Here is a 27,114-nt window from a genome sequence, read left to right as displayed (position 1 = left end):
CACTGAAATAGGTTTTTCCCTTCCCTAAGGAAATTCTTGAAGAAAAGATATTATTCTCACATGACCAAATCACAGCAGATGTCTTTTTTTCCTTCAGTCTCATTTATTTAGTAGCATACACACTTCAGAGTAACAAACACTCATCCAATACAGTCAATGTCAGCATTGCATTGTAGTGTTCAGAACGGATGCATGTGGATGATACAGGCCATTTGATCTCAGTACCTTAAGAATAACAAATAATAACAACAGCAATAAAAAAAATTAGCAAAAGCCCTCTGAGATACTTAAGGGTTTGGTCCAACTCCCATTGAAATCTTTCCTTTTAACTGGGAACTGGATCAGACATTAAGCGAATACCTCACTGTACAAAATTTAGAGAGATTTAAGTTTTACCACTTTGGTTAAATTTCAGCCAAATTTGCATCTCTGTGGGGCCTCAACACCCATCATTTTTAAACTTATCCAATCTACTTCTGCGCACTTCTTTCTACATTGCACCTTCCTCCACAGAATCTCACAGCTGCTTGCAGGCACTAATGAAGGGCAGCCTCACACCATTCCCATGAGGTAAGCAGGTCTATTCCCATCTGTAAATTGGAACAAAACAATGCCTAGGAGAGTTGTCCAAGGCAAAAAACACCAAGTCAATGATGAAGCTGAGGGAGAGAAGTCCTAGTCCTACTTCTTGTTTCTCACAGGAATGCAGCAGCTACAGCACTAAACTAGTGAGTTTAAAGACCTCAGAGCCTAAGTCAGAGGTCATCTGTTCAGCACCAAAGTGCCTCTAGGCCAGCATCTCTGACCCTGCTGTGGAATCACACATGCTCAGTGTCTCCATAGTGAGGCACTATCTCAGCAGATGCACTAATGAATTACATTCTGGATTTTCACATGAACAAAGTCCTTGCTTACCATGCATCAGCTCCCACTGTGTTACATGCCAGTGCACATGCACCATGTTGACCCTGTGGTAAATGTAAACTTATTCAACACAACTTACCCCATGGGGAAAATGGCCATGCTGCTTCCTCACACTAGCAAGTGGGTGTCCGTAGACAGGTGCTCTGGGCCACCTGATATGAAACAAGGAATCTAAAATTTACCCTGGGGCAGTTTGCTCCTGAGCTCACAGCCTCAGCTCCTTAGAGCTCCAGGGCTCAGCTGAAGTCCTACACTTGCAGTTTGCAATGAAAAGCTGCCTCCTTCTCTCCTTTCCCATATCAGCAACAGATGATTGTGATTTCTTTCTTTCTAATCCCCTAGCAAGATAAAGAGCCATTTCAAAACTATCTTCATACAACTATGCATCATATAGAAAGAGTTTCCAGATCAGTGTCTGCTACAGCAGAGATTTTCCTTTTTTCCCTGACCTTTACAGCTACTGCAGTGGAACAAACCTTTTCCATGTTTTCTGCCAGGACCATGTACTGCAAAACCAGCCAGGTGCTACCAGGGGTTGTTTTCTTTGAAGCTACTGATACCACATTGTTCCAGTTCTCCCGGACAGTCATTCTAAAAGTTTGTCTTAAACACTCAGCTGACATTTGAGCACCAACCTCTACTGTTTAGATCTCCACTCCTCCAGAAAATAGGTTATATCAGTGCAAAAGATACACATACATGGTAAGAGAAGAAAGAAATTTAACTCTGAAGATTAATTAGGCAAACCACTAATTGAATTCTATCTTAATTTTATTTCTAACTTTTATAATTCTTTTTAACTATGGTAGGACAGCTGAAATTGCAGTCTCATAAAAAAGGCAATGTCATTGAAGTATTGTCTCTGAGACCTTTTTACTTGCTCCTGTCCTTAAGCATTGCTATTCTCCTTAGGCACTGCTATCCAGGGGCTTACCTATTGGCTGCAGAAAAGGAGAAATACTTTTTTTTTTTAATGGTATGGAATTCACTACAGATTCATTTGTCATCTCACAGCAGTTCAAAAGTTAGGAGGCAACTGGAATTATATAATCTGTGCTAACTGTCACTTAAAAAAAACCTAATGTAAACACTCTGAAACTTGTAAGTGAAAAATTCATTAACATATTACCATAAATATAAAACAGAGAAACTCTGGGAGGCCGTAGAAGTAGTCTGAATTTGCAGTGAACTGCAAAAATAATTACCAGTTTCAGACAACTTCTGGTATAAGATGAAATATTTCCACATGTCATTACTTGCTACAGAATACCTACTCTATGTCATCTAACCTTTCCAACACAACTGAACTTCAATTTTCAATACCCCTGTTTTGCTTAGAATTGATGAAAAAGTCATTAAATCTGACTGATCTTTTAGTGTGTGTTACCCAAAGTAACTCCTTATAGAAATTATTTTAGGCTGTCCAACTCTAATTACAAATATTACAGATTTAATTCCAGATCTGGACTCTATAGTTTTTTTGCTTATGACATCAACTAATATTGAAACAGCAGTTTCCCAAAAGTGGAGTCACCTTCATATATCCGAAGTTCTCAGACTCTTTCCTGAGCACAGGACACCAGCAAAACACTGGAATTTCTGATCAAATGTGCATTACTACACCTCTCGATGTTGAAAGGGCTTTAACCATCAACTGGTAATGTAACTCTTACCTGCATTGTGAGAACGCCATCACCACGTTATTGACGTTAAAACCTGGAATGTGAGTCAACATGTGACTAATGATAGTATTTATACTCCAGTATGTAGAAGACTGTTCCAGTGACCAGAGGCAACCAATGGAGAAGGTATGTGAAGCTACTGCAAGAAAAAAATTCAATCTTTCTTGATTTTAACCTAGAAACCAAATTGGCTGTGGCTGGGCCTGGGCCACAGCAAAAGAATGAAGCACAGATCATACCATGATTCTAGATGGGGACTATAAGATATAATATATGGACATTCCTTCACCCAAACTGCCTGTTAACAGCTGATACCTTGGAGGAAGGATGGCTGGGAATTATCATTGTGTAATGCTGTGAATGGAGAAGCATGACCTCCCTGACTGCTGTGCCACTTTATATGTGTAAGTGACAGCATCACATCTGAGAACAGGAACACGGCCAAGAAGTCACATGCATTAGGAGACAGTCAAACCATGATCTTAAGAGATCACACTGGTTGCTGACTACTAGTGTATGCCTGTGTATAGGGGTTTTATCTTCAAAAATAAATAAGCCTTGGAAAAAAAACTTAGTTCCCTGACCAGTTTGTGAAAGATCATTAGTGATTTTCAGAGCTGCAGTTTAGCTGCAAGAGGCTTAACTCTCCAACTTAGTAATATACCCAACAGCCCACCCAGTTGGAAAGTCAAATGTTTTTGGAGACAATAGGCTCCCTATTCTCTCCCTAGAGTATTTGTAATCTCCTGAGCGGCTACAGAAAAAGCCAAGGCTGCTCTTGGATAGAAGCAAGGCTAGGGTAGGGAAGGGGAGAAATGGTCAACAGCAGTTAGCCACATCAAGCCACTACAGACTGCTGTATCTCTTTGCTCCCAGTTTCTCGTGATTATCACCAATTTGCACCTTGCTCACGCTGTAATATAATGCAACAGAAGTTGTTGGTCCAACCTATAGTGTACACAGGAGCAAGAGGACTTGGAATCAGAGAGGAAAAAAACCAACAATCTGGTTTCAAAACTATGCAGTTCCCTGAAAAATCGTTTTTCCTGCCCTGAGGTCCCAAGCATTTGCCCTGGTCTTTAAGAAGCAATTTGGAGTCCCATTTTGCCAGAAGTTATAATCATTCTGGTTTACCACACAGACCTCTTGACTCATGCTGGTGTGATTCCCGACTATGGAGATCTTCATTCTCTGAGGACCAGTCTCAAGTTCATCTGGTGCAATACACACCAATTTGGAGTGACTCATTTAGGTTCATAGAGGGCTGATGCAAAGTAACTTTGATCACTGACTGCTGGGTTCTGGATGCAGCTCCCTCTGCACTGATGACCTCAAGAGTTTGGAGTTAAGTTTCCTTCTAACTGAGTCTCCTTCTACTTCAGTAAAGCAGAAAGTTACAGAGAAGCCCTGCAAGTTTTGTGCCTTTCTCAATTCATCTTTCAGTGATGCTTTCCAAGATGCCAATCAAATTGTCCAATCCCAACAAGTACCCATCCTCCCTGTTGCCTTCTTGCCAGGGGATCCTGTGATCCAGTGTCTGCCCATCAGGAAGAAGAGTGGTCTTTCCAAAATCGATCAGCCACACATTGGCATTCCCACTGCCATCATGTACAAAAAGTAGTGAACTTCCTACGACCTGGAAGACAGATTGAGACAATGTAGTTAAAAATACATCTTCAGCCCTCCCCCACCAATTAACACTTCCTGCTAAGAAGATCATCTCCTCAGCTCACCTGTGACCCAATAGACTTTTGGGCTGCACTTAAACATTGCTGATTTAGATGCCCCATTTGCATAATCATATCAACAAGTAAGGTACAAATGGGAGGGTAGATAAGAAATGGGACTCAGCAGAAAACAAGAAGAAAAGCAATTCTTCATCTTACTTAGCATCAGGTCTCAATTTGAGCAATTCAGCAAAGGCCAGTAACTTCTTTCCAAAACAGATCATGACCCATGATTAACAAAAATATCTCTACTGATAAGAGAACATCAACAAGTTAAAATAAAATGTCTAATCTCAAGATCTTGAGCTGTTAAGAAGCAGAAGTTACAATGCTAATGATGCCTTCTGCACAGCAAAGAACAGAGAGAATGCAGAGACAGCAGAATTAAATGGTATTTCAACATAAATCCATTATAAGTAATACAGCCTTCATTGTCAAACTACAATTTAATGTTACTGTACTGCTACTGTACCAAATGCAAACTTCCATGTTACCATTACCCTGCAAATATTCCCACTGGAGTACATCCAGGTTAGAGAAACCATAGGAAACTGGTACTAAATAAACTATTCCATATAGGCCCAGAGCTGTAAGTGCTGGGATGTCGTAAGGACAGGAGGATTTATTATTCCTCAACTAGTTTAATCTCCTGCATCATTGTGGTGGAGGCTTTGTGGTATCTGTGTTGTCAACATGTATTAGCTTTCTTCTACAAAACCCCTTGTACTCCTACAGCAAGCTGTTCTGAAGTACACCTGAATGACCAAATGAAGAAGCACTGCACCTCCACAGCTTTACACTCACTGCTCACCTCATGTCGCTTGAAGAAGTCTGAGGATTCAAGAATGACATTAATTTCCTGCAGACGTTTGAGGTATTTTTTCTGGAGGAAGAAGAGAAAAAAACCCCAAAACAACATTTCATTGAAAACTGAATGAAGATAATCTGTTTACAAGGGTCAATATAATTAAAAGACTATATTCATTTTAGTTTAGAGGTCCTTCAAAACAGCAGGTTCATCATTTGAAAGTCAATCTGAAAATACATTTCAAGTGAATTAACAGACTGGAGTTCATCTGCTGCATGTGTTACACAAAGCATATTTATCTGTCTTGATTTGGATCTCATGAGGCTTTCTGCAGTTTCTTTTTTTTCCTTTTTAATAAAGAGAAAAAAGTTTTCAAGGAATTAAAAATCTTCCAGCTCACCAAAGTGAAAAGAAATTGTGTTAGAGAAACAAGGAGCTCCAACCATGGTGGGGGCTGAGGGAGGATGAAAAGAATCAAGGCCTAATGTATAAAGCTCTAGTGCAGATTTTAAATGCTGCCCTGAGCTACCAAGCATGCTCCTCCTGAAGGGCTAATCTGCCTTCATAATGTCTTCCATACTGCAGCAAAACATTACAGCTTCCTTTGAAGTTCCAAAGCCAAGAGATGTGGTATGCCATCTACCACATGCCTGCTGTGCTACCCATGAATTAGAGCACAGGAATTCCTCTTTGAGATGAGTTTCACACATGGGAGCACAGCTAGTCACCAATCTCACTTCCTGCCTCCACACTCTGGTTTTATCCTCTCCAGACTGAATTACCAAATCACAGGTTTTCCTGCCAACACAATCCTTTCTTAGATATCACCCATCTAATGCATCTAACACCCATGGTTGAAGCTGATGGCAAGCCATAAATTAGTTTGAATGACATTTTGATAGCATAAGGCATTTGGGGTCAACTCATGGCAAGAGCTGACAAAACTGCTCTCAGTCAACTTCTCACAACCCACCAAGTCCCCATGCCCACCCCATTTCCTGAGAGCAACTGGAAGTCAAAACCACTTGGTATTCTAATTTCTATTTCCTGTACCAAAGAAAGTATGGCCCTGAAGCAAGAGCTTCCAAGATCAATTGGTCCAAGATCAGTGCACCTGAAGAGCTCAGACTCACCAGAATGGTTGTGTTGCCCTCAATGAATTCCACAAAAACCTGTAGAACTTGCTCCTGTGTCTTCGTAGTTTTGAAGTTTGTGTTACATGTTCCATCTGCCTTCTGCACAAAACCGCACACAGAGAGATTATTTATACTGTACACATATCATTCCCCTCATCACTCAATCCTCCTGAACCAGCAACAGCTCAGCCCTTGCTGACCAGATGAAAGTAGCTGAACAGGAAGAGAACAGATAAACCAAGCAAGAAGAAGAGAAGATATACAAAAGCTGATTGGATAGCTTTAAATGGCACTGGCAGTTCATTTCCTGTTGAGTACAAGTGAAAAATAAAAGAAACAACTCATGATATTACCAGCTTACCAGGAGGGTTTTCTCACATCAGTGCTAGCAGTGCGAAGTTCAGTGGTGCAAACCACAGAGACCTCTTTGGTTGTACTCCTCTCTGGTTAGTGAAACCCTGGCTGAGGGCGTGAGGGAACATTTCCAAACCAAATTTTACCAGTCTTTTTAGTCTGGGGGTTTCTTTTGGGTTTTGGTGAGGATTTTTTTGTTGTTATTTGGGGTTTCTGTTGTTGTTGCTGGTTTTTGTTGTTGTTTCTGTTTTTCAGTGGGAAACCAAAGAATCACAGTTAGGATTCAGTTCCAAATTACTTTTAAACATGTAATGTGACCCCTAAGTCGCAGAACAGAAATCTGTTGCAGACAGGAACAACCTGGGATTAGCAATGCTAGCAGTGACAAAGCAGTGAATTTTGGCAAAGAACAGTGCAGGCATGCTTGTTCCAAGTGTGCCCTGGAGAAATTCAGAGTATTTTTATGTTAGCTGTAAGATTCAGTACAGAAGCATCCTGCTACTGAAAAAAATGAGTATTTTTATGTGCTTCTGGAACTACAAGTAACTAAGAGCATTGCATGAATTGGAGGTATCTGTAAACATAGAATATATGAATATGCATGTCTCCAAGAGCATCCCTATTGCTTCAAGAGACGCAAATAGGAGATTTTAGGATATGCATGTAAAATACAGCAATTATTACAGCTAGTAATAAAAATCCACTAAAAGCCTTCAGGATTATTGAACTGTTTTCCTCTCTATTGTATCAGTCCAATCCCTCATTTTCATTGTGAGTACATCAGCGGGTCAATAAAATACGTTGTCTCCCACATGTTAAGTCACTGCACCAAAATGACAAATTCAAGTCTAGTCTCAGCAGGTGAAACGCTATTTATTCTACACCTGAACTTAGTTTCTGATGTATACATGAAAAAAAAAAACAAACCAATAATGCTAAAACTCCAGATTTCTCATGCACGAGAATTTTATTCCAAAGCTGTTGGACAGATACAAGTGCAGCGTGTCAGCCTGAGAGGGGCAAGTTATGCCAGAGCAGTTCAGCAGGCAGGCACTGAAAGTTAGAAGCCATCTGATCTGATGTGTGATAATACTCAGCAGCACATAGAAATTTGGAACTTCATCTCATACCTCTTCACTGGAGTAAGGTTGTTTTAAAAATTTCTCCCTGTGCTGCAGATTGTAGAGCAATGTCTGCAATAGTTGATTGGTGTTCCCTTTCTAACTTTTAGTGTTGGGACAAACTTGTTGCTTGCTTGCCTGTGTCTGAGAAACACTTTTATGATTTTGCTCCTTTCCAGTGGTTGGCAGGAAACATAATTACTGCCTGTCTTTACTTGCTGTAAACAACATCCAGAGTTTGAATTGCACCACCCCAGTACTCTAAAACAGGGCCCTGCAACAGCTCTGGACGTACTTGACCCTCAGGAGGCACTTGCCTGACTCACTCCTTGAAGTAATACCTTTGCTAAGGACTCCACATACACTCCTGCACAGCAGTGCAGTCTTTCACACAGTGCAGCTCGTGGGCCAGGTACAACACTTCTTGTTAGATGTGACAGTGACATGGCTCACCCGAGGGCAGGTGTCACAGCTCCATAAAATAATGCTACCCATCTTAAACCATGGGGTCCTGCTCAGAGCCCTCTGCACACTTCCCTTAAAGGGCTCTGGGTTAACCTAATGGATTCACAAAGATTTATGAATCAAATCCCATGTCCTCCTGGGATGTACACTAAAGGAATGGTACCAAAGGATGAAGTAACTTTTCAAACTGCACAGACATTCACTGGCAGAATGGGAAGACAGAAATCCCAATTCCCAGCCCCAGGCATTAGCTTAGTATTGTAGAGAAAAATTTTGTGATGCCTGGCCTTCAGAGAGCCTCTGCCAGAGAGGAAATGTGCATTTGGAAACCAAATGGTTCAAAACATTTTTGATAGGAGGAAAAGTGACAAACTTGACTTGATTTCAGAGATCCAGAAGCAAGGCAAAGAAAAGAAATGGATCAACCCAAAAGAGAAAAGGTACCCCACTACTGCAGGAGTGCATATGGTGAATCAGATCTCATTTATCAGGAGCCAGTTCACAGAAGGGCCTATATAATTTCATTTTCTTTGCTTTTGCTTCTTATTCAAGCAGCCACAGGGCAGAGATGACCAAACCCAACATACCTTATCAGGAGTTATCAGTCCAGTCAGGGAGAACATCCCCTTACTCCCACCAACCACTAGCTGGCACCACTGACTCTTACAGGCTTTCCTACCAAAACGGGGTTCCCTGCTGAATGGTTTTGCTTTTCTGCAAAAATACAGAACTGGATGTACAGTTCCTTTCAGTGGAACAGTGAAGGGAGTACTGACTACCCGTATTGCCTGAAAAATTCAGTTTCTGCTACCTTTTCTCCATCTAAAAAAATTTTTAAATGATCCCTACATTCCTCATAACAGCACAGGGAGATAAAGGGAATGTGGTCCAAAGTACTTCCTGTACTTAGTCAAGGATTAAGTATTCATGCAGTGTCTCCACAGAGGGAAACACTACACAGTCTGTGTCATACAGCTCCTACCTCTGGCAACCAACAAATCCACAAAGAACAAGCCAGGAGGTTTTTCTGAAGCTCCCCTGTTCTCCCTTAGCTCAGTAACTCTCCGGGACTCAAATAAGTACATCTTCACTCACCAACTATCTCTCCAAGAACATACATGAAAGGCCTCAAGATCATCTGGGTTCCTGATTCCATTACACAGAGGAACATACAAAGATCGAGGTTGTATAGGAATAATACAGGCATCTTGATAACATCATTAGTTGGCTAAAGGGCAAGACAGGATCCCCTGTTTTAGCTGGACTGAAGCCAGATCATCTACTCATCTACCACTCAGTTCCTGCATGAGGATGCCTGTGTTTAACAGCCAGGAGTGGGTGGCACAGCACACAGGGGGCCAGCACTGCATGAGCTGGAAGCCCCAGTTCCTGTATCACAGCAGGAGAACCTGTAAATAAGGAAGGGAGAAGACACAAAGAGAAGGAGAGAAGAAAGAGGTATTTCAAGAGTCTCTGTTCATCAGCATCACTATCTTTATACCTTATTTCTAAGTGCTTGAATCGTGAAATGGAAACAAAACTAATCCAGGTTTTGGAGTGGTGCAGTTGACACACCTCAAGGATGGGATGCCATCCAGAGGGACATAGGCAGGCTTGAGGTAAGCCCATGGGAACCCCATGCAGTTTAAGTGCAAGGTGCTGCACCTGGGTCAGGGCAGCCCCCAGTACCAATCCAAGCTGGGGGATGAATAAGATCAAGAGATCTGTTCATCCCTGCTGAGAAGTACCTGAGAGTGCTGGTGGATAAGAGGCTGGACATGACCCAGCAATGTGCACTCACAGCCCAGAAAGCCAGCTGTGTCCTGGGCTGTATCCAAAGCAGCATGACCAGCAGGGCAAGGGGGGGGATTCTGCCCCTCTCTTCCTCTCTCATGGGACCCACCTGCAGTGCTGCATCCAGCTCTGGGGTCCCCAGCACAGGATGGACATGAACCTGTTGGAGCAAGTCCAGAGGAGGGCACCAAGCTGATAAAAGGGATGGAAAACCCCTATGAGGAAAGACTGAGCAAACTGGGTTTTTTTCAGTCTGGAAAAGGATTTGGAGCAACATAACTGTGGTTTTCCAGTACCTGAAGGGAGCTTACAGGAAAGATGGAGAGGTTTGGTTTTTTTACCATAACAGGCAGTGACAGGACAAAGGATCCTTTAAAAGTGGGAGTAGGTTTAAAACAGGCATTAGAAAAAGATTCTTCACTGCAAGTGGGGTGAGGCACTGGAACAGGTTACCCTGAGAAATTATGCATCCCCCATCCCTGGAATTGTTCAAGACCAGGTTGGGTGGAGCTCTGAGCAACCTGGGCTAGTGGAAAGTGTCTCTGCCCACAGCACAGGGACTGGAAACTACATGACCTTTAAGGTCCATTCCAACCCAGATCATTCTATGAGTCTAGAAATGATAAGTAAGTAACAGGTAGGAAAGAAAATTGCCACGGTTCTACTGTGGCTATAAGGTAATATCCTAGGAATGGTACAGGAGCACAGACTTATCCATCAAAAATAGCAGATGGACTTGGCTGATGGAGAAATTTCATTCTGGATTGTTCTGGCTTTATTCCAACTCCATCTCTACTGGATCTCATCATGTATTTAAAAGGAAAAGTGGTTTACTTGATCCCAAGAGTATCTAAGCAAATGCTTTTAACATGCATTGCCAATAACCGTAACTGCAACAAAACCAATTTACTGTGATTCACTTGGAACAAATATGTATAGCTCCTGGATTTAAAAAGTAATTGTATGTAGAGAGGGAGTTAATACTTCTGTATTACAACAGTCTCGTTTTCATTCTATCTGCACTGCATACCTCCTTGAGTCTTCTGCAAGGTCTCTGTTGTTAACTCAAGTATGGCTGATGTGTATTTGAAGCTTAAATTCATTGACACTCTCTGTTACAATTACAATGAATGCTTTAAAACCACCATAGAATGAACTCTGTGGTTTCAGTTAGTGCATTTTCACATTATCCTTTGGAAAAGCTGGCTACTGATGTGCACAAGCGTTTTGATTAATCAACACATCAAAGTTCAATCTCCAAGAACAGGCAGAGGCGAAACAATTACCTTAATTCCTTCAATTCTGAAGCCCAGGTTAGCACTAGAGCTGATGGTTTCTCTCCATTGCATGTACCGGGGTTTGGTGACAGCATGCTGGGCATTCTCTTCAGCAGTGGGAGCAAGAGGATCCACTTCAATCATTTTCTTGTACATGTCCTTACGCAGCTTTGGTTTCTCTCGGGCCTTAGTCAACTCTTCCTCCAGGTATGTTCTGCAAACATCACATCCCAACACATCCTCTTAAGGACTTCCTCCAAGTCCTTAAGTCCTTAAGTCTTTTTCCAGCTTACAAACTGGCTTCAAGAAACATCAACCAGGAAAGTAAGCCTTATCATTGCCCCAGTTTGCATATGGGGAAACCAAAGTACACAGAGCAATGACTGTGCAGGCATATTTAGTGAAACGGCCCCAGGAATTCACTTCTTGTTCTAACTATACTTCTACTTACTGTTACAAGTTATGTCTTTTTCCTGGTTGCAGAATAGGAGGAATCTGAATTCCCACTGTGCCATAAAATAGAACTGCATTTTCAGAGGACAGTTAGAAGAGATCACTTATAATGAAATCAAAAAACCAAATACGGTTATTGAAGACTTACTGCATTCTCTCTTCTCAAAAAATTTAACATCAATCATGGGTAATTTTTTTAGGCCTCAAAGTTTTACTTAACGCATCTCAGTGAAAGACAGAATCACTCTTCATGCAGAAAAAACTAAAGAGTAAAGCAGATTATCAGAGTAGTTCCAAACCAGAAGAGGCAACTAAAAATAGGAAGGTGAAGGGACACAAAATTTCCACATTTTGATGTTATCACTCTGTTAATCTGGTAGCCATTAGAAAGGCACTATCCATGTTCTCTACATTCCACTGGATTCCTAAAGCTTTCACTTTGTCAAGTGCCTGGAGATTACTTTCTTCATCACAGCACAATAAACCAGGATGGCATTTAAGAGATGATGTCACTTACTACCACCTGCTTTCAACAAAAAGTTTACTGTTCTCCTTTTTCTTCTGAACATAGCAGTGTTACACCTTTCTAATTAATTAAACATTTTGGATCTATTTGTAAAGGTGTATCTGTACTCCAAAAGTAAGTAGACTAATTTATGACAATAACTCTTGAGCATCTCAGCTGACACCCAAAAGATTACTATGACAGCTCATACTTCTCTGTGCTGTTACCTTACTCCAGGATCTCAACAAATCCCTATCTCTTTGTTATGCTTAGATAATATTTCTGATGTTTTTGTCTTAATCACAGACAATGAATGGAAAAGAAAGTGAGAAACGGGAGAAGAAAGAGATGGCTACACCTCAAGATGTCAGAGTAGGGAAAAACATAGGTCAGTCCTGAGCAAATGGTCAACTCTTTAAAGAAAAGATCAATACCAGCAAAGACTCACTCAAGCACTGGAAATGGGCTTTCACACTGCTATTCAGTTATCTGCATTGGGAGGTGGAAATTTTACTTTGTGAGGCTTTCTGAATCACTGCATACACAAAGATTCAATGAACTGGCAGTGAATAAATCATGCCATTTTTTCCCATGTATTATCAGGCCACTGCAGAGAAACTTCATCTTAAATCACCCCTGAAAACTTCTGTATGTGGATAGTTTTTGAGGCTATAGATCAGTTAGTTTCCAGAATCCATGTACAAACTGGTAGTAATGGGACATATTGTCCTCAGGCTGTCAAAGGTGACTGTGAGCATGACCACATCTCCCCCTTCCTTCAAATGCAGAGAAAGCACATTCTCTTTCATTCACCCCACCTGATCCCCATCTTGCAGTCCATCACACTTGGTCCTTCAAAATCAGTAAGCAAGTCATCCAGCTGGATGTAGCTCTCGCCATCTCTTTCCACCACACCATGGAAGCAAGGGACACAGGAGCGTAGTGGGTCTTTCATCAATCGCTCAAAACACTCCTTTTCATTCTCTGACAAGCGTTTGAGAATCTTCCCACTATCAGCTGCCTTGAAACTCCCTACAAAAAGAAAATCAAACACTTGCTGACAAGATTGACAAGCAAAAAAGAAAAACCCCTTCCCCCACCATTCCAGTTTCATCTATCTCAGTTTCATGGCAGCAGTTAGAGATTTCCCCTGAAGAGATAAGACATTTTTCATAAAAAATAAAACACACAGGACAAGTAGTTGTTAGCAGCGAGATCAGTTGGGATACATTCCCATGTCAGAATTTACAGCTTTAAGGAGTGCAGTGCTTCAGGCCATTGGTCTGTTTGGGTTTTTTTCCATGCTAGTCTTTGCAAGGTTATTAAACAATACTATACTTACTAAAATGCACAGGGAGAAGGCACAAGCCAGAATTCATTAATCCTCTGACAGGCTATTTTAAAGCTGCATAACACTGGCAGTGCTGGCTTTGTCCCTAATCCGCACACAGGGTGATACACCTGCTGAGCGTGCCCGGACGGAGGCAGCGCAGTCAATCAGTGAGAGATAAACAGCCAGAACCAGCCAGAAGCCAAGCACTGCCCTTTCCACACAGACACACATGCTGTGACTGTGCCTGCGTCTGCCTGCAGGTACTGCCTCTCCTCTGGAAACCTGCTAATCTGCTAAAGCCCTGCAGGTACAGTCTGGAGGGCAAGTGTGCTTTTTACAGCCCTGTGTCTGAATGGCATCCAGGACAAACGACATCTGCAGAGGCCACAATTAGCAGTAATCAGCCTCCACCTGTCCGGAGTTTCCAAACACTCTCCTGTCCTGCAACCTGCTGACAGCATCTGACATGTTTCATTCAGAGGCACCATTTAATCTACACAAAATAAACTGGGCACCAAAATAGGAGCCTCATTAATCCTGGGGATAACACTCAACCTCTGCCACAGTGGGTTCCTTCGGCCATTGCAAACTGGTTCTTCTCTGACAAATCCTAGAACAGGCATTGCCTCGTCAAAAGGGCAAGGCTGGTAACAGGTTCTAGTTCAGAAAAAACCCTCATATCAGAGAAGAACAGCTGCAGAAAGGATGGAGTAAACCCAACCACAGAACACTGCTGAAAGGAAACTGGAACAGTATCTCTCCTAATCAGCTTCTAGTAAACTCTTAAGCCTCCTCTTCCACCCTACCATATGAGTCTCCAGAAGGGTTATGATGACACGACCAATGCATCACTCCACACAGATGAAGCCAACTCACATCTGTGACAAAAACGGCATTAAGACTGGGTTGTCTTGGCACTTCATGTGATATAAATCAGACCCAACAATAACACTGTGCAAAATGCAGCTACTCAGTTTCAAGGGCTCAGTAAATTTCTCAGCACAGCTTTGAAGTGCACCATAACAGGGCATACACAGAGGTGGTTCACATACTGCATTACAGCACGATGCAGCGTAGGTGCCTGCCCACATGTGTACTAATAAAGCCCCACTAGCACTACACAGGAATTATATGAAGCACGAGAGACACAAACCTGATGACTTCTCTTCATTGTTTTTTTTTTTGCCTTACGAATGAAACTAAGCCTACATCAGGAGCACACCTACCAATTTTTACAGACACAAAACTAGAACCAAGCTACTCCTTGTACTCGTACAGTGAACAATGACAGACTCACAATGCAAACACCTGGTCAGAAAGGCAATTTGCCCATTTGTTTTCCATCCAAGAACCTACATGCAGATGAGGGGTTTGGAGTGGTATTAGAAACACTTGTCCTTTCCAGGGCTGAAGCATATACAGAACAGTATATTTATACAGTATATGTAATATATAATGGACAGTAATCCTTCCCCCTAGAGAACTAACTACCGGCTAGTCAGTCAGGAGAAATGACCCCATGCTGCAACCAACAGCATCAGACAGATTAGGGCTTTAGCTCCCCAGTCTCTCATTTCCCTCTAACAAGTATTTTACACATATCACCTTACAAGCCTGGCCCTTCTCCAGAGTCTGACCATTGCTTCCCTGCTCATCTCATTATTCAGGTATATCACTCCCACTTCCCTATCCACACCACAACTAAAACACATCTTAGGTCACAGATTTGTGTGATATTGCCTGCTTCCTTTTTACCTGAAGGAAGGAAGGAAACTCAGAAAGAGTGCTCTCCTTGCTGCAGTCATCCTCACTCCCGAGGCAAACACATTTAAGATACCTCTCTCACCTGTATGCCCAGCCAGCTGCACCCATGAGTAGCGTTTCTTGAAGGGGCTGATGACTGGTAAGTTAACCATGGTTTTAATTGTATGCCATGCCTTTTTCTGGAAAAGAAAAAGAAAAAATCTTAAGTTGGGCAAAAGCTGAAATCCTGACATGGCACAAATGTATTACATAGCTTCACGCACATTGAATTGTTCCTCACTAATGTGTAAGTGCTCAAAGGTGGAACCACAAAGCAAACACTATCATCATTGTTGGAAAAATATGCACACAAACCCAAGAACGGACAAACAAAGATAACGCCCTGCCATGCACAAGAAAGCTGTGTATAAGGAGAAAAAAAAAAAAAAAAAAAAAAAGTCAGACTGCACGTCACAGGCCTGTTCTTAGCCACACCTCACCCTCTGTGAGTCACACAGTATGTGGACAGCAGATGCTGAACGAGCACACACATGCACACATACGCACATTTAAGTTTCCATGAGACATGCACATAAGCTGCTTGTCACTGTCAGCAACACTTCCCTTTCCCAGGGAACTTCAGCATCACCTCACACTTAACAGCTTTTAACGAGTCAGCAGGTAAATCTTACATGACACATGCATAGAATGTGCATCTCTAGTTGGACAGGGAGTTCTCCCAGGTCACTCAGCACCCATTGACAGTGTGCTGCAGAATCTACTCCAGGTCTTGAATTTTCCTACTCCCTTCCCTCTTTCCCAATCCTGTTACTTTTTAACAAAGCTGGGGATTGCTCTGGAAATCTTTGGCTGCAGCTGGGTACCGCTGCAGGCAGACAGGGAAACAGAACAGCTGCTCACAAAGAGCAGCTGAGCGTTCTGTCACAAAGGCAGGAAAAAGAAAAAAAATAAAAATAAGGAGAAAGTGAAAAAGTCTCATGGTCTGGAACTGAAAGCTAGGTGGGAGAGAACCACAGTCCACCAGTGTTCATGTTACACTTGGAGGGATCCCAAAGTGCTTTACAAACAATGAGAGAAGGCTCAGTTCTCCTATCACTAGAACACAACACCCTGCTGGAGAAGAAAAATGGAGCTGCACAATATTTACGGCATGACAGTTTAGTGCTGAGCGGGTTTTGTTGGGGTCAAGTGCAGCTGGGGGGGTTTGGCTGCATTTACAGAAGTGCTTATCAATTGCCCAACTGGAAATCACCAAAATCAATGGGTGGCATTAACATCACTGAAAATAAGTTTAGGTACTTGCTCATCAGCTGAAAAATACACATTCAAAACAACTGTGTCTTCTCTAGCATGGATATTGACTTGAAGATTTAGGTGCTTAGGATACCTAATTTTTATTGTCTTCTACACTCTGAGTGAGAAACAGAACATGCGAAATTGCAGGCAATGATACACAGGCAAAATGTTGCTCTTCAGATTACTCTCTGACCTGCCCATGCTTCTCCCAAACTTACTAACTTACACCACATTTCTTATAAAGTACCCTCCAGCAACACTGGTCACTATGTGAAGGCAAAAATCTGCAGTTATCTTAGAATGTATCAAGAGGATATATGAACCCACAGACAAAAGGGATTTTTTTAAAGGATTTGCCTTCGCAAGAAAGTTTTAAGTTTATGTCAGTTTAATTCAAAGCATAACTGTAATATGAGCATACTTACTCTGAAATGAGATTGCTTCTACCTATTTAACTTTGGTTTTTAATGGAGTTCAAGATGAAATTAAGTCACTCTTAGCCAGATATGTGCCCCATGCAGCAATGATACTTTTGCAAACATACTATACCAGTGAGAGGAAGCATCCAGAGAAAACCCTGGATGTTTGAGAATCATGAAGACTCACCTGCACCTATTAAAACCCCATGGATGTTTCTTGCTCTAAACTCCAATTTCATAACTAACTTCTGCAGGTTCATATGCTATATTATTTGGATTTCATATTTCTTATAATTTGCTTTAAACTGTTCCAAACTGCAGCCTTGCAGTGTTGAACAATGACTTGTGTCTATTGCAGACCCAGCTGCTGCTCTGTGAGGATGAGAGAGACTCTTGTACACCACTTAAACATGTCCATAGCCTCCTGCTGGAGGAAAGTGCAATGTAAATACTGTTTTTCAAGAAGCAAAGAAATTATTTTTTTATAGTTTGTCAGATTTCACTGAGAGCAGAAGCTCTTCAGTCTACTCTGCTGTTTCTGTTTCAGAAGAACAGAGCCCCCAAGTTACTTAAACAGTAGTTGAAAAAAACATCCTTATGGAGAAAAATGACCTCTTTGAATCTAGCTCCTGCCAAAGATTTAGTTTTTTAAGATTCCAGACCAGTTTTCAGAACAACACTGCTTTTTCCCCATCCCTTCATCAGAAGCCAACGGTGCTCCGTAACTCTGCCATAAAGACCCCATACACATAATAACATTCCACTCCTAACAAACTGCATCCTGTTTCCCAATGGCTTGTCATACTGCTATACGCATCAGTAACGAGAAGCACAGATTCTCAACGAATGCACATCAACTGTCAATGCAACATCACACTCCAGTGGCTCTCCTGCCTCCTCCCTCCCACCTAACACTAAGAAGCTGAAGGTTTTATTTGTACTGTGGGCGTGAAGGAGAGACAATGGGCCAAATTCAGCCCTAGCTCAAGTGGACTTTGGCTGCTTAGGTTACAGCTTCCTTGGATAAGTATGTTTAAGTTACTCATCCAATAACTAGACACTGAAAATTTTTATTTACCTTATTTAATTTTAAATAATCTCTTAACAAATCTCTCCTCCCTCTCAAGGTAGGGAAAGCAGAAGGCTCAGGCTGGGAGGGAAAGGATTGCCTTCAGACCCATCCTGCAGGGAGTGATGCCATCAGCAGGGGTTCAGCAGTTTCGCTTTCTTCTACCTCAATTTCTAGTCTCCCCGCTCAGTTAACCCAGGGTACAAATTGCCAGGATGCAAGCAGGGCTGCATGCTGGTAGAGCAGTGGTGTGAGTGGGAAGATGAAAACTTTGTGTGCTTGCTGTAGGAGGAATCATTCTCACTTCTATTTCTAAAGCAAGATCTCTTCTTCTTTGTTAGCAATGGCATTATGTGCTTTTCAAATCACTGCCTTATGCTGCAATGGCAAAGGGGGCTTCTACCACTGCCCATCTGTACTTGCAGCCTGATCTCCCTCCTTCCTCTACCTCTCTGTTTCTTCTAGATTCCTGCTCAGTCTTCCTTGATTTTTTTGCTCTGCCTGCGTTTCTCCAAGACCTCACTTCTTGTAGATTCCCAGGGGAAACTCAGGTATCTCTGTATTGTATCTGCATTCAAGATTGCCTGAATCAGATGCTCTTGACATCACTGATGCTATTTTATATGCCTCAATATGTTCAAGAGTTTTCCAAAAGTAAGAAGAAAGAAGCAAACTATTAACATTCTTAGACTCAGCATGTAAGTTACTCGACATGAACTTTAACTGACACATGATATAAACCCACCTGAGCAATAAAAGGTGTGGGGCAATAAAGAGGGAAAAACAAATTTGCTGCCAGTGGGGCAGGCCATGTGACAGTCTGTGTCATGACAAGTATGCCCCTGGCAGCAAATGGACAAAATTTCAGGGAAGAGAATGGGAGAAGGAATTGACCCAATGCTGCCACAGCGCGTGCAAAGGAACTGTGGTAATCTGATTTGCTACCTAGATTACTCTCTTGACTCACTTTCCTAACTTTGAAGCACAGCTCTGAAGAGAAGCACACATCCATGCAGCAGATGTAGAGACCTGCTCTGTGCATATGCAGACATGATGCTGGCCAGATGAGGTATTCCCAACCTGTTCAACCCTGGATAAAGGTGGCTGCTGCCATCGTGTCTATCCATTGAGGAAGAGCAAAGAGCAGCAGTAACCAAGCACCACTGGTTTGTGTGAGCATGGCTTTCTCCATGCCTTTTCTCATGATAAGCATGCAACTTCACACAAGACCAGCATGCAGAGGCACAGTCATGATGAACCTGCACAAATATACTGGAAGACTTTCTTCATGAAAATCCACTGAACTCTCTGAGAGGTGTTTCATCCATTTCAAGGAGTTTGGGCTCAGACCCCACTGTCCCCAAGAATAAATCTCCCAGAACTACCAGGCTTTCTTGAAACCCTCCCATCACTTCAGGACAAGTGCTGTAACATCCTAACAGGCAAGCTCACTGAAGAGATTAGTGCAAACTCCCTGAATTGGATAGGGTTTTTTAGTTGCTGCTGTTGTTTTACAGGCAGTACAGAACAACTAGCATTTCTCTGAGCATATGCTGAATCCCTCAGGAACAGGAGAGCCACTCTAATTCCTAAAGGCAACAGCAGAGAGGGACCTGAGCATTCCTCTGTTGTTCTGTGGAAAAATAAATAAATCTCTCACTTATTTAAGGGTAAAAAGAAAACAGTAATATCTCAGTTCTGTGAATGTCTGAAACAAATGTAACTACCCTCAGGCAAGAAATGACAAACAGTTAACATACACAAGAATTTGTTTCACTTAGGACTTTTTAGCAATTACAATAATTAAAAACATCAGTGACATCTAAATTAGGAAGTGTTGGGGGTAGGGGGAATAAGAAAAACCTTTCCTTAAGAAAAGTGAAGTAATTCAGCTTTCATAATTCTAGCACATTACTTGAAATTATAATGAGTTAAAGAACAAAAGAACACTAAAATTTTATATAAATCATAAGGGGTCTTTAAAAACATCCATGATTCCATCACCAGCAGAGTGGAGGTGTAGTTTCTTGCCTGAGCTGGTAAATCATCATGGAAATTCTGCTAGGCTACTGCAAACAATGACCTTTGAATCCTTTTATCGGGTAAATTTCAGTGGTTTCTTTATCCAAGATGTTGTCTTTTTTTTTTTTTTTGGTGCATTAGTACAAAGCCTACATAAAAAAGCTATTATGACAGCGAGAAACAAAAGGATAATGAGAATTTTTTTCAGGAATCCTTTTTTTTTTTTCCTAAAAGGCTTTAAGAAAGAGTGTACTTAATTGTCAGTCATCATTATCTACTGTTCTCTTAAAGTCTTTACATCATTTAGGCTAAATTCTGCCACTCTGGGACATGGGGGCTGAAATCTAATCTGTAATGCTGGTTACCACTGCCTACTCAGTGTCTCACCAACTCCTAGAAGGAGCAAAGATCCTCCACAGGGACTTGTAAGGAGTACAGAAAACTATAATTATCAGAATGTTATTATGTGCATTTCAGAACAATCCTTAAGAGCCATGTGCCCAAACTGCAGGAGCACTGAGCAACCCCTTGCCACGGATGTTGGCCAGCACATGAGAAGGTGATAGTGTCGGCCTCTTTTGGGGCACAGTAACCACAGCAAGAGTGTCTGGAAAAGTAAAGTGTCTGGGAACTCATCAGACCAGTTAATAGCTGGAACTGCCTTCTATGAGCAGGCTCAAAAATAACACTAAGAATTACTAAACTGTGTATCAGTTATGATTTATCCAGACACAGTATTAGCCATTCTCCAGTGGCTCACCTTTCTGCTGGGCTGGCTTTTTTGCCGTTCTTCTCTTCCTTCCTGGTCACACACTAGCATCCATATTACTGAGTGACAAATCCTCATGAGGTCCACTGTATTACTCACACCGGTGTCTGAACTATCAAGTGTGAGCAGGTACCCAGCTCATTACCTTCTGTTCATAATTGTTTCTTTTAAACTCTGTATCTTTTACAGTTTTATTACTGTTTCATAGAACTTGTCAGGTTGGAAGGGATCATGGTGGGTCATTTGGTCCAACATCCCTGCTCAGGCAGGGTCATTCTAGAGTACGTAGCACAGGATCCCATCCAGATGGCTCCAGACTATCTCCAGTGAGGGAGACTCCACAACCTCCCTGGGCAACCTGTTTCGGTGCTTGGCCACCTGTAGAAGTTTTACCGCCTATTCAGGTGGAACTTCCTGTGCATCTGTTTCTGCCCATTGCCTCTTCTCCTGTTGCTTGCACCACTGAGCAGAGCCTGGCTCCATCCTCTGACAGCTCCCTCAGATCCTGACAGACATTGATGAGGTCCCATCTCAAGTGTCTCTTTTCAAGGCTGAACAAGCCCAGCTTCCTCAGCCCTTCCTCGTAAGAGAGATGCTCCAGTCTCCTAATCCTCTTCAAAGCCCTTCTCTGGACCTGCTCCAGGAGCTCCGTGTCTCTCTTGTACTGAGGAGACCAGATGCAGCCTCACAAGGGCTAAGCAGGAGGACAGAATCACTTTCCTAGACCTGCTGGCAATGCTCTTCTTAATGCATTCCAAGAAACCATTGGCCTTCCTGACCTCCAGTTTTACTTTTTATAATATATACACTTACTTAAAATGTTTTTTAAAGCCTCTGAGTTAATTTTATCTACAAAATCCTTGACTGCTTTATTTACCATAGTTTATCAAAATTGAAAGCAATTTTTTATAAGTTTGAAAGCAAATTTGTTTTCCTAATAATTTATGCCATTTTATTAAATTAGTTAAATAATTTATAAAATTAAAATAATATATTTTTTCTTTGTTTTCATTACTGTTTGCCATTTTATTTGAATTGGCTTTGACCTGACATATTGGACCCACACAGGTAAAGAACCTAAATATAGGTCTAGAGCTATTAACCGTATTATTTTAATGGACTAAACCTAGTCCAAGCAAAACTTTGTTTTCATCTGTTTCAACACAGTCAATACCTGCCATTACTATAAAAAGCTTCCATGAGAAATAATTTTGAGCAAATCACAAACAAGAAAATTACTGGCCTAATTTAATTACTGTGTAATTAGATCAGCTTCTTTCTCTGTGAATGTAGTCAACAACAGTACTATAATTACAATCTACTGAAAAAATAATCACACAACACTTAAGCAAAGTATCTACTGCTTTGTCAAAATCACAATACTCTACTGAGACAAGTTGTTATCAGCACAATTTCCCTCAAACCAATGACTTTCCATGGGCACAGCTTCCCAGAAGCCAGCTTCAATGGTTATTATGGATTTCATTTTTTCAAGGAGTACAGCTCTGGGACAGTTCACCATATGGCTTCACCTCATGAAGAGAACTGAGGATCTGAGTGATGTTATATAAGAAAAAAAAAATAAATTGAAAGATAGTGAGAGTTGCTGAGCAACACAGTATCTTTCCGGTTACAGTCAAAAAATCTGCCTATCAAGGGATTCTGGTTTTGAGCTGTTTCAGTCTCAGTAGTTGTCTCTGCAGATCTGAAACAGGCAGGCAGTCATCTTGGTCAGATCCAGATCCTGAACCAGCTGACATTTTGATGCCAAATGTAAGCAAAACATAATTACCCTAGGTGTTTCTTCTAGTAATATATACAGATATATATGTACACATCCATGCATACTTTTAAAGTACCTAAAACAGATAGTAAAAGCCTTTGATTGCAGATGATCAAAATTCCATTACTTTTTTTTTTATAATTATCCATCCTATAACAAATCCTAGGCTTGGGATTATCTAGTACTTGAAGAAACTTAGAACACCTAACAAGACATGGAGCAAGTGAGGCATACATGACGTTTTTACCACATTTGTTGGCAGCAATATAACTGAAATATCCAGAACTGTTCTGTGTAGGGAAGTAAGGTACAAGATTTTCCCACAGCCAAAACAGAAATGCCCCAAACAACAGCAAATCCCTGAATTTACCACAGAAGGCACTTTATACTTGCAGCAGCCAGTTTCTGTGCTCTTGCCCCTTATTAAAGGTTCCTGGAATCCTCAAGCTCAGGAGATTCCTGCTGCCAAGTCTACTACCCACTTGGCTGAATCAGACATGAATCACAAATCAAGACAAAGATCTCAATGGGTGGGAGGTGAAAGAGCAAGTTAAGAAGGAGAATGCTCCCCAAACGTACGTGAGTGAACCCTCACACAAACCTTTATCACTGAGCTTCTGAGTGCAACACTTAATTCAGCTCCCAAGGTAGGGTAAGGCTCCTGCAGCAACTCACTTAGCCCCATTATTACCACATTTCACTTTCTCTTGGTCCTGGGCAGGAAACAGGTTTCTGAAGCACCAAACACTAATACACACAGGAGTCAGTGTTTAGGAATAGAGGAAAAGCTATTTGGGACCAGAATTTTGCATTGTGTTAACTGACATCGGCCAGCCTGGTCCAGAGTCCAGAGCTCGAGCATCAGCTTTGGAAAGTCTGTGCCCTGACATGCAACAGCATCATTCTTCATGCTGAGGTCTGTGCCAATCAATGCCAACTGGTAATTTGGCTGAATCACAGCAAATGGCCCTCTGCCAGGGCAGCTGTGTTACTTCAAATGCTGCTGCTCAAGGAATACAGTGTAACCACATCCCTGGTCAAGGATATCCCTGAGCCTTCTCCAGGCTCTGGATGCCTTGGCAGCCCTGACCATCCCTGTATATAAGTCCCCAGGGGAACTTAACACTCCCTTCTCTGTCACACAGTTGATCTTCCCCTGATGTAGGAGTGCCAGCTGGAGCTGTAAGACTGGTAATCAACAGCAAGGGAGAACATGCACTCCTGAAGAGCAGCAGTTCACATGCTACACAAGCAGCCTCCTGATCAGCACCTCTCATCAGACTGCCAAGCAAACTGTGAACACACCTTCATCTCTCCCTCCCCCTCTTTCACCCTCCAGACTCCAAACCTTAGAGGAGAAACAGAGCTCAGCCTGTTCTTAGCCCTTGATGCCTCTGGCTTTGCACTCAGCCATGGGTGAGGGCCACAGCTGCTCAACCAGCATTTGGCAGGTGTATCCTCTGACTGCAGGCTTCCATTTCCTGTTTGTGCTGCACTCACCACGGGCTGGGCTAAAGCTTCAGAGTCATGAGAAACTTAATGCAATAAGCAGAAACAACACTGCAAGTCAGAAGCCTCAGGTTCCTGTGTTTTCTCCCCTGTGGTGCCTCACCATGCAGTGAGATGTACACTTAATTTGGTTTTGTGACTCTATAGGATAGTTGGTAAGCTTGCAGGGTGCTCACTATGTCTGGACTAAAGGAAGAAGTGAAGGTAAGAGAAATGGATGGTCAGTATCAGACTCAGTTACTAGGAGCACAAAATCCCATGACCATCCCACAGCTGGATTTTACTTGTACACTCCAGGAGCACTTCCCCTCTAAATCAGAGGAAAATGAACTACAAAGAAGCAAAAGTCTTGCTTGCCTTCCTGCAAACAGCATCAAGAGCCACAGTCTGCTGACTACTCTACAGGGATCTATGTTGACATTTTGTTCCTGGTTATTACCAACTGAAATATCTACAACTTCTATCTTAATCCTGGGCCAAAAGACAAAATAATAAAGTAATTAGATGGCTTCAAAGGTGCATTGTCACAAGGGTTTCTTTCATTTATCTCACAGATATGTTGTAAAAGCTGATACTGTTGACTGAAAGACAGATTTTACTTCAACAAGAATAAACGTTTTCTGTTCTAAAGGATACTAAACCGTCTGTCTTCCATAGCAGGCGCTAAACATGGCCACTATCCCTACTTTCACAGCTTGTGGTCTGCTCTGAAAGACACGGGCTCTCTAACGGGATGGAGCTCTGCCACCTGTCCTTAGTGAACACAGGAAAGCGGAACCAACGACATTCCGCCCCTAGCAGGGTTCTGCCAGAACATCAGTCTTGCTGGAAACTGAAATGTTATTATCCAAGAAGTAGATGGAAAGTTCCCACTGCAGGAAAGTTGACTCAGAGCCCAAACATTCAAGATTTATTCAGGCTGTCCATCACCCAAAACAGATATGTGGTAAATCAAACATCACTTCAGCAGATGGTGTGGCAGAAGGAAAGAAATCTTTCTTAACCTCCAAAACAACTGCAGTTTAAATCTTCAGAAACAGTCTAGCAATTTGACAATTCTCTGCCCCTCTTCCACATCTCATGGGTCACTGACTGACACCTCCAGCCATGAGAAGGGAACATCTAGAAAGACAACACTCTTTACGTGATAAAATAAGCTCAACATCCTATCAGGCAGGACACAGAATTATCAGTTCCAAACAGGATGAATATTTGGAACTACTTAAAACCCGAAGAGATCCACATTTCTCTGTTCATAGACCAATAAATAGGTTTAGTCTTAAACATAATCACAATTTGTTAAGGCACGAATGTGTCATTTATGAACTGTGCATGACCTCAAATCCAAATGTACAAGTGCCAATCCATTTAAATCAGGTGTGGTTTCTGCGTAACATCAAGAGAGACTGTTCTGGCAAGAAACCAGGAAATAACTTCAATAAGCTAATCTCCCCTGAGTGAATTTGGGAAGGAAGCTGAGCATGTGCTCCATCTTATTTGCAATGGTGGTGTAGCCTGTTACCTGGAGACACAGCTCTATCCTGCCTGCCCAGCAGTTCAGAGCTAAGCTCACCACCACTTTAACATCCCAGTGAATCAGAGGCCAGAGCAGAATCTTCAGTCTGAAGAGACAAAGAGAAATAAAGAAAATTTTAAGGCTTATATTTTCTTACACTTCCCTATTTGCCAGAAACTACTACCATCCAACAAGAATTGCAAAACTCTTTTCTACTAATTGGTCAAAGACCCCTCTCTTCCTATCCCCAGCAGTCTGGGTTAGTGGACACATGTTGAAAGCTGACCTTGCTTTCAACACATCCTCATGTAAGGGACCCAGGAGGTGCATCCCACACAGCTTTGAGATTTTGCCTGAAAGAAATTTAACAGTGGAAGACTATTGTACTGTAATTAATTTTTTCTATAGGAAAAGATAGGAAGTACAAGAACAGAATTAAGGCAGCTGCATATATATATCTACATGCATCTGGAGAGGTTACTGACAGGTATTGATTTTTAATTTTTTTACATAATTTTTCTTTCCTACCAGGATAATTCTGCTTCTAAACTGTCAGACAGTCACTTGCAAAAGATCTGAGCAAATTTCACTGCTTCAGTATGGAATCTATGTCCAGATATGTACCCTTTCTCTGCTCTGTATCCCACAACTGCAGGTCATAACAACTCTACTTCAGAACACTGTTGAATAATTAAAGTAATTAGTGCTTGTAAACTAAATTAAAGGCTCTCAAATGAGAGAGTCAAGTATTCAAATAAGCAGTAATATAGTGTTAAAAGATTATTAGGGTCTAAAAATATGTCATGTAAAAAACAGACCACACATATACTGGTAACAGTTTACCAACTCTCTTCCATCTATCACAAGACAAAGTCCAGTACTCCACCACTCCTTCCTTGTCTCCTCTGAACTGCCTCTATCCATTATCCTCTAAAGAAGCATAAGGAGTTACTGCTTCACCTGTGGTGCACTGTACTGTTCAAACAGGGCCCACCCCTTGCCATGGAATGCAAGTGTCAACATGTGATAGGCACTGCTGCTGAGCAGGGTGTGGTGTTTACCTAGGGGAAAGCTACATCCTTCAACCACTTTAATAACTCCAAGCTTCAACACAGTATAACTCTGAGATTATTCCAAACCACTCTGTTGAAAGGATTTTGAAACAAACAAACAAAAAAGACAACAACCCCAACCAAACAAAAACCGACACTCCTATTAATGGAATGCGGCAATGATTAAGAAACCTGTAATTCTACAGAAATGAGGACTCTTCACTTTACCCCACTGGAGCAAGAGGCTTACAAGGCAGTTGTTTGTTTTTGAAGCAAACCTGAGAAACTCTTCCTTCCCCAAACCAGCCCTAAGAACTATGTAAGGAATACAGAGAA

At 41.8% G+C, this 27,114-nt stretch overlaps 1 protein-coding gene across 2 annotated transcripts in view; it reads right to left on the bottom strand.

Moving 5' to 3' along the window:
* Positions 1-83: 83 nt before the first annotated feature.
* ITPKA (inositol-trisphosphate 3-kinase A) overlaps positions 84-27,114 on the bottom strand; it is a 39,902-nt gene continuing 12,871 nt past the window's right edge. For both annotated transcript variants that reach the window (XM_086892833.1, XM_023927913.2), the window contains 6 exons: positions 15,426-15,522; positions 13,065-13,278; positions 11,298-11,502; positions 6,275-6,376; positions 5,145-5,216; positions 84-4,242 (listed from right to left, as the gene is read on the bottom strand). In XM_086892833.1, the coding sequence (XP_086748959.1) occupies positions 4,039-4,242; positions 5,145-5,216; positions 6,275-6,376; positions 11,298-11,502; positions 13,065-13,278; positions 15,426-15,522 (894 nt within the window). In that variant the 3' untranslated portion in view covers positions 84-4,038. The remainder of the gene's footprint in view (positions 4,243-5,144; positions 5,217-6,274; positions 6,377-11,297; positions 11,503-13,064; positions 13,279-15,425; positions 15,523-27,114) is intronic.

This window comes from Cyanistes caeruleus, chromosome 6, assembly GCF_971803275.1.
Source record: "Cyanistes caeruleus chromosome 6, bCyaCae1.hap1.1, whole genome shotgun sequence".
Classification (NCBI taxonomy): Eukaryota; Metazoa; Chordata; class Aves; order Passeriformes; family Paridae; genus Cyanistes; species Cyanistes caeruleus.
This window is presented reverse-complemented; position numbering and strand designations above follow the sequence as displayed.